This window comes from Carcharhinus amblyrhynchos, chromosome 4, assembly GCF_965287045.1.
Source record: "Carcharhinus amblyrhynchos chromosome 4, sCarAmb.v2.hapA, whole genome shotgun sequence".
Taxonomy (NCBI): Eukaryota; Metazoa; Chordata; class Chondrichthyes; order Carcharhiniformes; family Carcharhinidae; genus Carcharhinus; species Carcharhinus amblyrhynchos.
In genome coordinates, this window is record NC_137327.1 from 6,492,120 (window position 1) to 6,506,493 (window position 14,374).

The 14,374-nt window shown below is 44.2% G+C and overlaps 1 protein-coding gene across 1 annotated transcript in view; it reads left to right on the plus strand.

Moving 5' to 3' along the window:
• Positions 1–13,988, plus strand: part of LOC145341771 (cadherin-8-like) — a 232,801-nt gene extending 218,813 nt beyond the window's left edge. The window contains exons 11-12 of the mRNA XM_080186694.1: positions 9,469–9,720; positions 11,585–13,988. Coding sequence (XP_080042820.1) covers positions 9,469–9,720; positions 11,585–12,078 — 746 coding nt within the window. The 3' untranslated portion in view covers positions 12,079–13,988. The remainder of the gene's footprint in view (positions 1–9,468; positions 9,721–11,584) is intronic.
• Positions 13,989–14,374: the final 386 nt, after the last annotated feature.

The window sequence follows — 14,374 nt, forward strand, 5'->3', positions numbered from 1 at the left end:
AGTCCACATGGCAGCCATTTAATTGCCTACAACGGTAAAATGCGACCCACTGCCCATAGAATTAGCATCCCCTTGCATTTCTGGGCAGGACCTGCTGCCTCAGAAGAATTCTGGCCAATATTTCAGGTGTAAAGTCTTCCATCAGAACTGGGAGAAGTTTGAGCTGTAACTGGGTTTAACAAGCACAGAGAACCGGAAAGGGGAGGGAGCAATAAACAAAAGGAAAAGTCTGTGATGGAGTAATCGGCAGGAGTGATTAAATGACAAAATGGACGATGGTGCAAAGTAAAAAAGGGTGGGTGCAATAGTTTAGTTGATTTATTAGCGTCACAAGTTTTTTTACATTAACACTGCAATGAAGCTACTGTGAAAATTCCCTGGTTGCTAAACTCCAGCACCTGTTTGGGTACACTGAGGGAGAATTTAATATGGCCGATGCACCTAACCAGCACATCTTTCAGACTGGACTGTGGGAAGAGACCAAAGCACCCGGAGGGAACCCACACAGACACAAGGAGAAACTGCGGATTCCGCAGAAATGGTGACCCCAGCCAGGAATCAAACCAGGGTCCCTGGTTCTCTGAGTCTGTGGTGCTAACCACTGTGCCACCATGCCATGTTAGAAGTCTCACAACACCAGGTTAAAGTCCAAAAGGTTTGTTTGGAATCACGAGCTTTCGGAGTGCTGCTCCTTCATCGGGTGAATGAATGTTAAAATAAGTTCACCTGATCAAGGAGCTCATGATTCCAAATAAACTTGTTGGACTTTAACCCGGTGTTGTGAGACTTCTCACTGTGCCCACCCCAGCCCAACACCGGTTTCTCCACATAGAGGGTGATAATGGGACAAGTAAATGAATAAAAGATGGGTCCAGAGGGAAAGCAGCATCATTATCTCTAATTGCCGTAAAACAGTAAAAATACAAGGCAGCAATAGTTAGGATCCAAAATTGTTGAACTCAGTGTTGTACCTTGAAGGCTTTGAAGTGTCCGATCAAAAGATGAGGAGCTATTCCTTGAGCTTGCGTTGAACTCCATTGGAACGCTGCAACAAGCCAAGGATGGAGAGGTCAGTGTGAGAGTGGGGTGGAAAATTTAAATGAAGAAGGATAACTGGAGTTATGCTTACAAACTGGCTGCAAAGCTGCCACCATACCTGCGTTCAGTCTCCCAGATGTGGAGCAGACTGCATCGTAAACAGCAAATTTGATCTATTAAATTGAAAACGCAACTAAATCATTGACCTGAGGTTTTGTTTTAAGAACATAAGAACACAAGAAATAAGAGCAGGAGTAGGCCATCTAGCCCTTCGAGCCTGCCCCGCCATTCAATAAGATCATGGCTGATCTGTCGTGGCTCAGTTCCACTTTCCCGCCCTCTCCCCATAACCCTAAATCCCCTTGCCTATCAAAAACCTATCAACCCACGTCTTAAAAATATTGAGCGAGGCAGCCTCCACCACTTCAACGGGCAGAGAATTCCAGAGATTCACCACCCTTTGAGTGAAGAAGTTCCTCCTCAACTCCGTTCTAAACTGCCCCCCCCTTTGTCTTGAGGCTGTGCCCCCTAGTCCTACTGTCCTTTCTGAGCGGGAAGAGCCTCTCCATCTCTATCCTATCCATCCCATTCATCATCTTATATGTCTCAATGAGATCTCCCCTTATTCTTCTAAACTCTAACGAGTACAAGCCTAGTTCATTCAGCCTCTCCTCATAGCTCAACCCCCTCAACACCGGTATCAGCCTAGTAAACCTCCTCTTCACTCCCTCCAAGGCCAAAATATCCTTGCGTAAGTGCGGCGACCAAAACTGCACACAGTACTCCAGCTGCGGCCTCACCAGTGCCTTGTTTTCCATGTCAGGAGCAGAGAGGTGGGATAGTTCCCCTCTCCACAAACAGAAAGTGTGATAAAGAGCACCTCCCCCCTCACAAATGGATTTTTTTTGCCTGGAGGCTGGAGTGCAATAAGAGTTCAACCTGGAAAGAGTTTGGAATAGACAAAGGGGCTATCAGGTGTGGAGGCAGATGAGACTTGTCTCATCTCAGTGCACTGGCACCCTGAAACAAGGAATCAAACCAAGGTCTGCCCTTCAGCCATCGACTCTCACAGCCCCTTACACCTCACCACACATTCAAGGAAAGGCAATGGCTTTATGGTGTTATCTATTAATCCAGAAACTCTACTAATGTTCTGGGGATCCAGGTTTGAATTCTGCCACAGCAGATGGTGGAATTTGAATTCAATAAAAAAAATCTGGAATTAAGCATCTACTGATGACCATGAAACCATTGTTGATTGTCAGCAAAAACCCATCTGGTTCACTAATGTCCTTTAGGAAATCTGTGTCCTTACCTGACCTGGCCTAAATGTGACTCCAGGACCACAGCAATGTGTGGTTGATTCACAACTACCCTCCGACAACTAACAATGTGCGGTAAATTTTGGCCAAGCTCAGTAATGCTCATGTCCTATGAATGAATAAAATAAACCATGCCCCATGGCCCAGCCATGCCAACCTGTGCTATGTCATGACCCTACCTACCCCCTAGCTGCTCATAACATCCATGCTTATCTATGTCTTTCTATCCATCACCCATGTCTTTTTATAGCCTCTGCACTAGCTTTGAGCCAACCCATGCACCCACCCATTCTCCTTTGTCCTTACACCCTCCATGCCAATTTATCTAATACCCACTATGGACAGACCTCAAGGTCCACGTTGAGAATAAATAAACGTCTGAAGTGTCAATTGATTAATTCACTATTTAAAATAAACTCTCTTTAATAAACACTAATTCGCCACGTTTAAACTCCTTTAAATCCTTTTAAGAATAAGCAATTGTATTCATAGTCTCACTTAAAGGACTTTATAAGCATTAAGAGCTATTTGTCAAACTGTGAACTGATAAAAACCCCACTGTGATAATGATAGGTTGTGAAATCAGTCATGCAACACTAATCCAGTGATGGTAGCTCTCAGAATTAAGTGAGTACACAGGGTGAAGCTGATTTCTTTCAGCAAAGCAGAAAGCCTCTTTTCAAATATTTAATGGTCAAGAGATTTAAATGTCTTGATAGCTTGACAGATCCTTTTAACAGCCCTCTTTTATAGTTCCAATGTGTTTGTCCACTTTTTATGCATATTCACATCCAATTTTAACAATAAGAAGTCTCACAGTACCAGATTGAATTCTAACAGGTTTATTTGAAATCACGAGCTTTTGGAGCACTGCCCCTTCATTGGGTAGGTGGAGGTAGGTTCACAAACACAGCACATACTGATAAAGACACAATTACAAGATAATTACAGATTAGAGTGTGAAGAATGTTTCAAATGCAAGTCCAGGTAATCGAGTCTTTGCAGGTACAAACAATTGGAGAGAATGGTAATAACAGATTAAAGAGGTGTGAATTGCCTCAAGCTAGGAGAGTTAGGAGAAATTTGCAAACCCAGGAAATATGGTGCGGTCACAAGTAGTGTGACATGAACACAAGATCCAGTTGAAGCCATCCTCATGTGTGCAGAACTTGGCTATCAGTTTCTGCTCTGTGATCCTGTATTGTCGTGTGTCTTGAAGGCCACCTTGGAGAACGCTTACCCAAAGATCAGAGACTGAATGCCCTTGATTGCTGAAGTGTTCCCCGACAGGAAGGGAACACTCCTGCCTGGACAATTTTAACAATGTCAAAGGGCACCTTAACTCTCACAAAGTTGAAACTGGACCATATGCAAAAGAGTACTGAATCTCTCCAAAGAACTCTAACAAGTTTAGTCTTTCTCCTGCCCCCTCCTTGGGGAACTGAGATCAGACTGAGTGCAACTGAGTTTGAATATGTATTGCTGACTCACTGAACGAGAGATATGTTTGACTGTCCCCCACTCCCCCATCCCTTACAGAAATGATGGGATTAGATTTGGGAACTCGATTTGGGCCTCTTGTGCCATTTTTGCAAAGTCAGAGAGCATGTCCATCTGAACAAGATGTTACTAGGAGATTTTCACAGTAACTTCACTGCAGTGTTAATGTAAGCCTACTTGTGACAAATAAATAAACTTTACACTAAACCTAAAAGAGAGGTGAAATAGCTCCTCAGAGGCTAGTGTCCCTTCACCAGATTCCCTTTATTTATAAACTCAATTCCACTTTAAAGAGTGCTTCAAGTACAAAGTCAGAACCCAGAGCACCAGTAGTCCTGACACTCCTCAATATTTATACATAGGTGAGGCTCCTGATTGGACAGGCAATCATAAGAACATAAGAAATAGGAGCAGGAGTAGGCCATCTAGCCCTTCGAGCCTGCCCCGCCATTCAATAAGATCATGGCTGATCTGAAATGGATCAGTTCCACTTTCCCGCTTTCTCCCCATAACCCTTAATTCCCTTGTCTATCAAAAACCTATTTACCCGTGACTTAAATATATTCAGCGAGGTAGCCTCCACCACTTCAATGAGCAGAGAATTCCAGAGATTCACCACCCTTTGAGTGAAGAAGTTACTCCTCAATTCTAATCTAAACTACCCCCCCCCCCCCCCCCCCACCACCCCCCCCCCCCCCCCCCATCGTATCTTGAGGCTGTGCCCTCTGGTCCTGCTATCCTTTCTAAGCAGGAAGAATCTCTCTACCTCTACCCTATCCATCCCTTTCATTATTTTATACGTTTCTATAAGATCCCCCCTCAGCCTTCTAATCCCTAACGAGTAACGAATCATTACCTCAATCAGGGAGCTCATACTCCAAGAGGCTAGCCTTATGGACCTTGTTGAGGTCATTACTGGAAGACAGATTGTGCAGAGTGGACGCAGATGCTCTTACAAATTGACAACCAAGAAATAGAATTCTGGTCATTGCTTCCCCAAAAACCTTGTGCAGGCTGCGGTCAGTCACAGATTTCAAGTCTGAGATTGGTCAATCCTTGTAGATTTCTGTTGATGTATCAGATAGGTACATGGATTTATAAGCAGCATATCAACCATGATCTAATTGCAGAGCAGAACAGGCTGGAGGCTGAATGGTCTACTCCTGTTCTGATATTCCTATTGCCTGATCAAGGTCAAATAGACTCCCAACACCCTCTGTCTAGTTTAATGTATGAAAAATGGCCACATGGGAGAGACAGAAACTCTGTAAAATTACACTGGAAGAATCACTCCACAGCCAAAATGTTTCAATGTTTTAACTACTCAAATTAACCAACTATCATCACCATTGGGAGAGTTTTTTTGCTTTAAAAATGCAGCCATTGATTGTCAAAATGATGTGAAAATGCAAATCACAAAGTGTTGGACTGTGGAGATGTGTAGCACAAAGAGAGAGGGAGCAAGAATGAGTGAGTGAAAGGGAGAGAGAGAGACCAAGTGACTGAGAGAGAGAGAGAGAATTGGACTTAGCGAGCAGGTGAAGAGACACAGATAGATACAAGGGATAGACTCAGAGAGCATCAGACAAAGTGAGACAGAGAGAGAGCAACATGTAGACAGAAAACAGGATTGAGGGCAAAAAAAACAGTGACAAATTTGCAATACAGATAACATAATATTTGAAACGGAATGGTGGCATGGTGGTTAGCACTGTTGCTTCACCACGCCAGGGTCCCGGGTTCAATTCTGGACTTGGGCCATTGTCTGTGTGGAGTTTGCACATTCTGCCCATGTCTGTGTGGGTTTCCTCTAGGTTCTCCAGTTTCCTCCCACAGTCCAAAGATGTGTGGGTTAGGTGGATTGACCATGTTACATTGCCCCTTGCTGACAGGAGGATTAGCCAGATAAATGTGAGGGGTTACGGGAATGGGGACTGGGTGGGATTGCGGTTGGTGCAGACTCGATGGGCCACATGGCCTCCTTCTGTACTGTAGGGATTCTATGATTCTAATTTTGTTGCAGATGTTAATCTTTACTTAGTTAGTGGCACTATTGCCTCTGAGTCAGAAGGTTTCAATCTTGTTCCAGAGACTTGGGCTAGGAGTTTTTGGATGACAGAATTTTGCTTCACTGCCTGGGAAGGTACAGACTCGATGGGTTGAAGGACCTTTTCTGCGCTGTATGATTCTATGATTACGACTAGGTATGAATAGAAGAATGGAAAGGCAGGAGGAAGATGTCATGGTCAGCCAATGTTATCAAACCCTGCAGATAAGACAAGGAGCATAGGCAGGGACAAGGCAAAGGATGAGCCGAATGACCTCCTTCTGCACTGTAGGGATTCTATGATAACTAAGTGAAGCTTTGATGCTATGAGAAAGTAGTGTTTGAGAAGATTGACGTTGAGGTGCCTAATATCAACATGTGTGAGGACCATCAGAAGGAAAGGTAAGTTTGGAGATGTGTGGTTGGGGGCCGATTAATGCATTGAAAGTTTGATGAAAGTCAATGGAAAAGGAAACTAGACATGGTGTAAGATGAATTGTCAATTTGCCATCACCCATTAATGTGCTATTGTCAAAGACTAATTTCGCCTGCTATTAAGTTTGATATAGGCCAATAGTGATGTTTTTTCAAACAGCTGAGGTAACCAACCGTACCAGGGAAGTGTACACATTGGACAGAACCTTGTGGAGCTGATGGAGGTTAGGGGAGAGCAAAAAAGATGACCAGATGTCAAGCATTTATGATACGAACAAAAGTTAAGCGATCCTTCTTTGTACACAAATGTCAAGGTTGCAGAATGAAAATAAATCCAAATTGATGAGTTGATGCAGAGGAGTTGTTCCTTGTGGTTAAACATTTCAAATTCCAGAGGAGCAGGAGATTTTCTTTGAAAAATTAAGTACATACGAAGAATGAAAGGAAGTCAGAGAAATTTTTTTCGTCAAAAGGCTAATAGAGTTATCGAAGAATTTACCAGGAAAGCGTAATGAAGCAGACGGTATAAGTGGGTCAAGAGATAATTAGATGTAATCCAGAGAGGAAAGGCAGTGAGAGATACGGTGAGGATGGGAATTGGTAGGACTGATTTCTCAGTTGGGAATCGAGTTGGAGGTGAAAGTTACCTTGGGCATAGAGCAGAATCTGGCAATTGCAAAACAAATGCCTGATTAAGAACATAAGAACATAAGAAATAGGAGCAGGAGTAGGCCATCTAGCCCTTCGAGCCTGCCCCGCCATTCAATAAGATCATGGCTGAGGCTGATTGGAACTAAAAAAATGAACAAAGTGTCAAAGAAGGTTGTCAGTTTGCTGATGTCCATTTTTTGCACTACGATTCAGGATGAATTTACCTCTAAATCCTTCTTGGGAAATCCCTGTGTCTTTTCTTTCATTCATTCGTGGGACATGGGCGTCACTGGTTGGCCAGTATTTATTGCCCATCCTTTATTGCCTTTGGAGGGCAATTGAGAGTCAGCCACATAGCTGTGGCTTTGTAGTCGCATGTAGGCCAGACCAGGTAAGGCCAGCAGATTTCCTTCCCTAAAGGCCATTAGTGAATCACATGAGCTTTTCCGACAATGGTTTCATGGTCATCGGTAGATTCCACACACCTGACGAAGGAACACCGTTTCCGAAAGCTTGTGGATTTACTATCAGATAAACTGGTTGAGCTTAGAACATAAGAACATAAGAAATAGGAGTAGGAGTAGGCCATCTAGCCCCTCGAGCCTGCCCTGCCATTCAATAAGATCATGGCTGATCTGTCGTGGCTCAGTTCCACATTCCTGCCCTCTCCCCATAACCCTTAATCCCCTCTCTCATCAAAAACCCATCAACCCGCGTCTTAAAAATATTTAGCGAGGCAGCCTCCACCACTTCAACGGGCAGAGAATTCCAGAGATTCACCACCCTTTGAGTGAAGAAGTTCGTCCTCAACTCTGTTCTAAACCACCCCCCCCTTTATCCTGAGGCTGTGCCCTCTAGTCCTACTGTCCTTTCTGAGCGAGAAGAGCCTCTCCACCTCTATCCTATCCATCCCATTCAACATCTTATACGTCTCAATGAGATCTCCCCTCATTCTTCTAAACTCTAACGAGTGCAAGCCTAGTTTATTCAGCTTCTCCTCATAGTTCAACCTCCTCAACTCCGGAATCAGCCTAGTAAACCTCCTCTGCACTCCCTCCAAGGCCAAAATATCCTTGCGTAAGTGCGGCGACCAAATGACTTGAACCTGGTGTTGTGAGACTTCTTACTGTGTTTACCCCAGTCCAACGCCAGCATCTCCACATCTGTGGGAGGAAACCAGAGTACATGGAGGAAGCCCACACAGACACGGGAAAATATGCAAACTCTCCACAGACAGTGACCCGAGGCCAGAATTGAACCTGGGCCCCTGGCACCTTGAGGCAGCAGTGCTAACCACAGTGCCACTGTGCCACCTCACGACAATCTCTAGCCGTTTTCCCCCACTAAGTATATTTTCCTATTAGGAAATGAATGGTCTTGGACTGATTGTAAAGGTGAGTTGCTGGGTGACTTGTTCCACATGCCTGACTTTAAATCGAGTTAAAGGAGAGCTTGTTGGCCGTGTGTTTTAATTTAAAATACTTTACGCTGAGTAAAGCCAGGGTTTTAGAAAATTGTTTTACGGGTGAGTGGGATGTGTTTCAAGGGCACGCTTACATGTTGGAAATCTCCCTGGGGCAGTCTGTCGCTCCTAAAGTGGAGACCGTCCAATCCCCTTCAGGGTAATCACACTCACTGCTGGCAACAAACAAACTCAATTTATTTTTTTGAAAAACCAGCTGAAGGAATTGTTTCATCGGAACAATTTCATTGTTAATTTGATCACCCACTAATCAGATTTAGTCATAGAGGAATCGAATGTTTAACAGAAGGAAATGTGATCAGATTAGATACTCTCCAGCTGTAGGTTCCTGTGAAATGAGACCCAATAAAGAATTGTATGAATTTATTTTCCCGCCCGTTGTGTCTTCTGAAGGGAATGATCTAAGCCACACTTCGCTGGCGAGGTCCTTAACTCTGGAATTTGCTCCGTAAGTTTCTCCATTTCTTAGTCCTCTTTTACGATTTTAAAACCTGTCTTTTGTGTGTTTAAGTTTAAGCCACCCCGGTGACTTGAGCACAGAAATCGAAGCAGTACCGAGGAAATGCAGCCCTGTTGGAGGTGCAGATTTCTGGAATAAAACATTAAACTGAGACTGCAGAAGCCCTTGCAAGTAAATGTAACAGACCCCATGGACACTGCTTTGAAGATGAGCTCAGGAGTTACCTCCGCGTCTTAGCCTACACATATCTACCCATAAAAGCATAGAACCCCAACTGTGCAGAAGGAGGCCATTTGGCCCCTCTGGTCTCTGATAGAGCATCTTATCCAGGCCTATTGTCCCCCATATATTTGTCATAGCTTGGTGCCCCTGCCATGTTAAAGGTGCTATCTAAATACAGTTTGTTGTGAAAGGTTTTCGTCTGTCTCCATAGAAACCTGACGTCATTGGACTGCCTAGAGGAGAACTCACGGTGGCGATGGAAATCAGCGTGCTCTGGATTTTTATTTGTCCTTTTTCTTCTCCCCTCTAGATAACTCGGTCAGTATCTTGGCGAGACACAGTGGATTCAGTCGGCAGAAACAAGATGTTTACCTCCTGCCCATCATCATCTCAGACAGCGGGAACCCACCAATGAGCAGCACCAACACACTCACCATCCGGGTCTGTGGCTGCAGCTCTGATGGCAGCGTCCAGTCCTGCAACGTGGAAGCTTTTGTTTTGCCCATCGGATTAAGCATGGGGGCTTTAATAGCAATATTAGCTTGCATTATCCTCCTCCTGGGTACGTGTGTATTTTCAGCATGCCTGATATAGGTTAACAGCGGTATTGGAGTTCTCATCTGTCAGACAGTGATAGCACACTCACCTCTGACTGTACAGCCCACACTCCAAGGGAGTGCGGAACTGAAGGAATACTGCACTGTCAGAGCCTCGTTCTGAGGCCAGGCACCCCTCCACCACCCCCCCCATCCCATTTTAAGATCCAGTGGCCTCCAGAGCTCCCTCCTCTTTGGCCTCTCCCCCGAAACTCCAAATCCTCCCCTCACAACGGGATTAGCCGGCAGCCCTCTACGTTGGCACCTTTCCCACGGAAGGGCAGAAATCAAACCAGGAGCCAGTCAGCGCTCATTGGAGGGAAAATTGGATGCAGTGCAGTGAGAGTTGGCCCGGGTGTGTTCCCTGTCGACTCTTGGGATGGAGGGAAATAAGACCCTGCCATCTTAGTTGAAAGGTCACTCGGGGGGGGGTCATAGATGAGGGGCAGGAGGTTTAGGGTATTGTCTCGGTTGAACATGTAAGTTATGAAGAGAGGTTGGAAAAGTTGTTTACGTTGGAGCAGGAAAGACTGAAGAACGACCTGATCGAGGTGATCAGGGCATGGGCAGGGTGGATAGGGAGTAGCTGTTCCCCTTAGTTGAAGGTCAGACATGAGGGGACACAAATTCAAGCTGAGATGCAGGAGATTTGGGGAAATGTGAGGAAAAGCTTTAACCAGAGGGTGGTGATGGTCTGGAATGTGCTGCCTGGAAGGATGATAGAGGCAGGTTGCCTCACATCCTTTAGAAAGTAACTGAGGAGCACTTGGCACATCATAACATTCAAGGCTATGGGCCAAGTGCCGGTAAATGGGATTAGGTGGGAAGTCAAGTATTCTTTGCATATCAGTGCAGACCCAATGGGCTGAAGGGCTTCTCTTGCCCTGTAGTATTCAGTGATCCTATGAAGTATTCAGGCCAATGATGACTTGACTTGGGGTTCCAGGTCAATATCAGAACTACAGCCAACACCTATTGTCTCGGTTCCTACATGGAAGAATGGGCACTTGGACAAGGTAGCTGGGGGCTTCGAGCATCTGTGGAACTACCACATGGAAAATTAAATCATCACAGGTCCATTATAAGAACTTGCAAGCCCGACTGGCTTGTTCCATGAGTAATTGCATCTTATTTTGTCCACTCACTCACAATCCACCCAATTGCTTCTTAATCTTATCCGTGCTATCTACCTCCACTGTCTACTTGGGCAGTTCATCATCGAGCATCTCCAGGAGAGGAGGAGGGGAAAGGAAACAGAGGGTGGGATTTTATGTTGTGCTCACCCCCAAGACTGGAAAATCCCAGATAATTAATTAATGGGGGTGGGGTGGTGGGGGGAGCATGGTGGAAATAAAATGGAAACAACAAAGAGATTTAGTATGCACCCACATTCTGAGCATCTGATACTTATAAAATTCTAACAGCTCTAAACAGGGGAGATGCAGGGAGGATATTCCCAATGGCTCGGGGAGTCCAGAACCAGACGTCACAGTCTGAGGATTCAGGATAGACCATTTAGGATGTAAGGGAGGAGACATTTCTTTACCCAAAGAGTGGTGAGCCGATGGAATTCATTCCACTGGAAGAAGTTGCTGCCAAAACATTGAATGTATTCAAGAAGTGGCTGGATATAGCACTTGGGGCAAATGGGATCAAAGCTTATGAGGATTAGACTGTTGAGTTGGATGATCAGCCATGATCGTGATGAATAGTGGAGCAAGCTCGAAGGGCCAAATGGCCTCCTCCTGCTCCTATCTTCTGTTTCTGTGTAGCAAGTGGATTTGTGTGCAACAGTGTTGGATTAATTACTGCGTTCTGTTCTGTTCACAGTTATCGTGGTGCTCTTTGTAACTTTGAGACGGCACAAGAATGAGCCTCTTATCATTAAGGACGACGAAGATGTGCGGGAAAACATCATTCGCTACGACGATGAAGGCGGCGGAGAAGAGGACACCGAAGCATTCGATATCGCCACTTTACAAAACCCTGATGGATTCAACGGATTCCTGCCTCGGAAGGACATCAAACCTGACCTGCAGTACGTCCCCAGGCAAGGCCTCCCGCCCGTCCCTAACGGAGTCGACGTGGACGAATTCATCAACGTCAGGCTCCACGACGCTGACATCGACCCAACGGCACCCCCCTACGATTCCATCCAGATCTACGGCTACGAAGGGAGAGGCTCGATAGCCGGCTCACTGAGCTCACTAGAAACAACATCGACAGATTCGGAGCAGAACTTTGACTACCTCAAGGAGTGGGGCCCACGGTTTAAAAAACTCGGGGATATGTATGCAGTTGGAGAGAGTGACAGAGAAACCTGACTCCAACTTGGAATTAACAATTCCCCGACATTTTAAAGAACAATGGTGTATAATTATATGGTTGCCAATTATTAACAATGGATAAGCTGGGCCATCTTTTAGATGCAGTCAACATTAGCTCCTTTCATCCTTGAAGTCCAGCTTATTGTAATATTGAACTAAAAAAAAATGCAGATTGTATGAGTGTTTTACTCTTGTGGAGTGTGGATTATGTGGATTGTTTAGGCAGGTTTTGGTTTCCTGGTTCTTGTATAGACTAACGTTCAGGCAAAGGACACGTTGGGATCTTACAGTGCTTCCGACATGGTTCCGTAGACTCTGGCTTTTCTCTGATTGCAGACCCAAGATCTTGTGGAGCCAAAGTGAAGCAATATCAATGTCTTTATCACGGAACTAATGAAAGTAACCAAAGGAAATGAAGGGGACAGCTGTGTCAGGACATCATAAAGCTTTGAAACCAATACCAGCTCCTTCCCCCTGCAGTAATATTAGCTGAGGTGTAATCGAGTGTTTCTTTGTGATTGGTGGTCACACAAGTAGACACAGTGTACTCTAACAGAGTGCCCTTAGGCTTCATAATATACTCATGTTCCATGTCCATTCCGGTCAAAAGTGTGCATCGAAACATTGGTGGCAAGTAACGAAGGCAGAAGCTAAACATCAACTCAGGTGGGAGTACATCACAGACACACACACGCACACAAATTCTCATACAAGGACAGACAGACATACACACACACACGCATATATGCACGCACACACACATTCACAAACACACAAGCAATTAATACCCACACAAAGACAGAAAAATACATACACACAAATGCACACTCATACACACACACACACAAACACACACACATTCACAAACACACATGCACACAAATACTTATACAAGGACAGACAAACATACACACACATACGCACACACACAAAAACACATATACACACATTCACAAATACACATGCAATAAATACCCAAAGATAGACAAACACACACATGCACACACATTCACACAAAAACACATACACATTCACAAACACACAAACATACGTGCACACAAACATTCTCACACTCTCTAACATGCTCACATAAACCCAAACGAACACACACGCAAATACACACGCACACATGCACACAAAACACAGACAAAAGCACACGCACACAAATATCACACAAGTGCTCTATGATGCACAAATACACAAACACACACACACAAATGAACACACATGCATATGCAGTCACACAAACACACACACACACAAAACTATCAAATCTTTCTTGCGACTTAAAATAAAAAGCAATCTTCCATGCTATTGTACAAATATTAATTAAATACCTGAGAAACTCTTGATGTGAATTTTCCAGAAGAGCAGATGATTTGAAACGTTTGACAATGATGGTTTTAGGTTGTGTACCGTGCTTGCATGCACAGGTCTACTGGCCCTTTGCCAGTGAGCCAAGGAATAGAGCTGGAATGGAACTGAGATCATGTGAATATTTGAATTCCAAACCTTTAGATACACGCTCATTACACAGTACAGTAGCGGTGTCAAACATGTGCTTATTGTGCTTCACTGTGTAATTTGAACAAAAAAAAAGAAAATGATTTAAAAAATGTTTTTTGTTATGTATATATAGATCTACTGTTTACTTTGGTGGCTTTTTCTTTTTGAAAAATGTACTTTGGCCATGCACGATAGCTCTTGCACACAAATTTGATGATAACAGCACTGAAAGCTACGTGCATTGCCAATTTTTAATGGGAAATATTACATTTCAGAGTAGATATTGTATATTACAATAGTCTTACGCACACAGAAAAGAGCCCTTATTAATTTTATACGTTGCTTTAATGCTATTTACTTGTACGTTTTGATTATTTTACTCCATGTATTGTACATCAGAGGAACCCCTGTATTGTTTCCTACTTTGTGAAATATATTTTTATAAATATTGCAGATTATGTCTCCATTTGTTTTGCCAGTAAAGCCTCTGATTAGTTGTCACCGGCTTCACCGTTGCTTGAGGGGAGGCGATGGCCCAGCAGTGTTAGTGCTAGACTATTAATCTAAAGACTCAGCTAATGTTCTGGGAATCTCAGTTCAAACCTGCCACAGCAGATGGTGGAATTTGAATTCAATAAAAGAAAGCATTTGGAATTAAGAATTCACTGATGACCATGAAACTGTTGTCGGAAAAGCCCATCTGGTTCGCCAATGTTTTTTTTAGGGAAGGAAATCTGCCATCCTTACCTGGTCTCACCTACATGTGACCTCAGAGCAATGTGGTTGA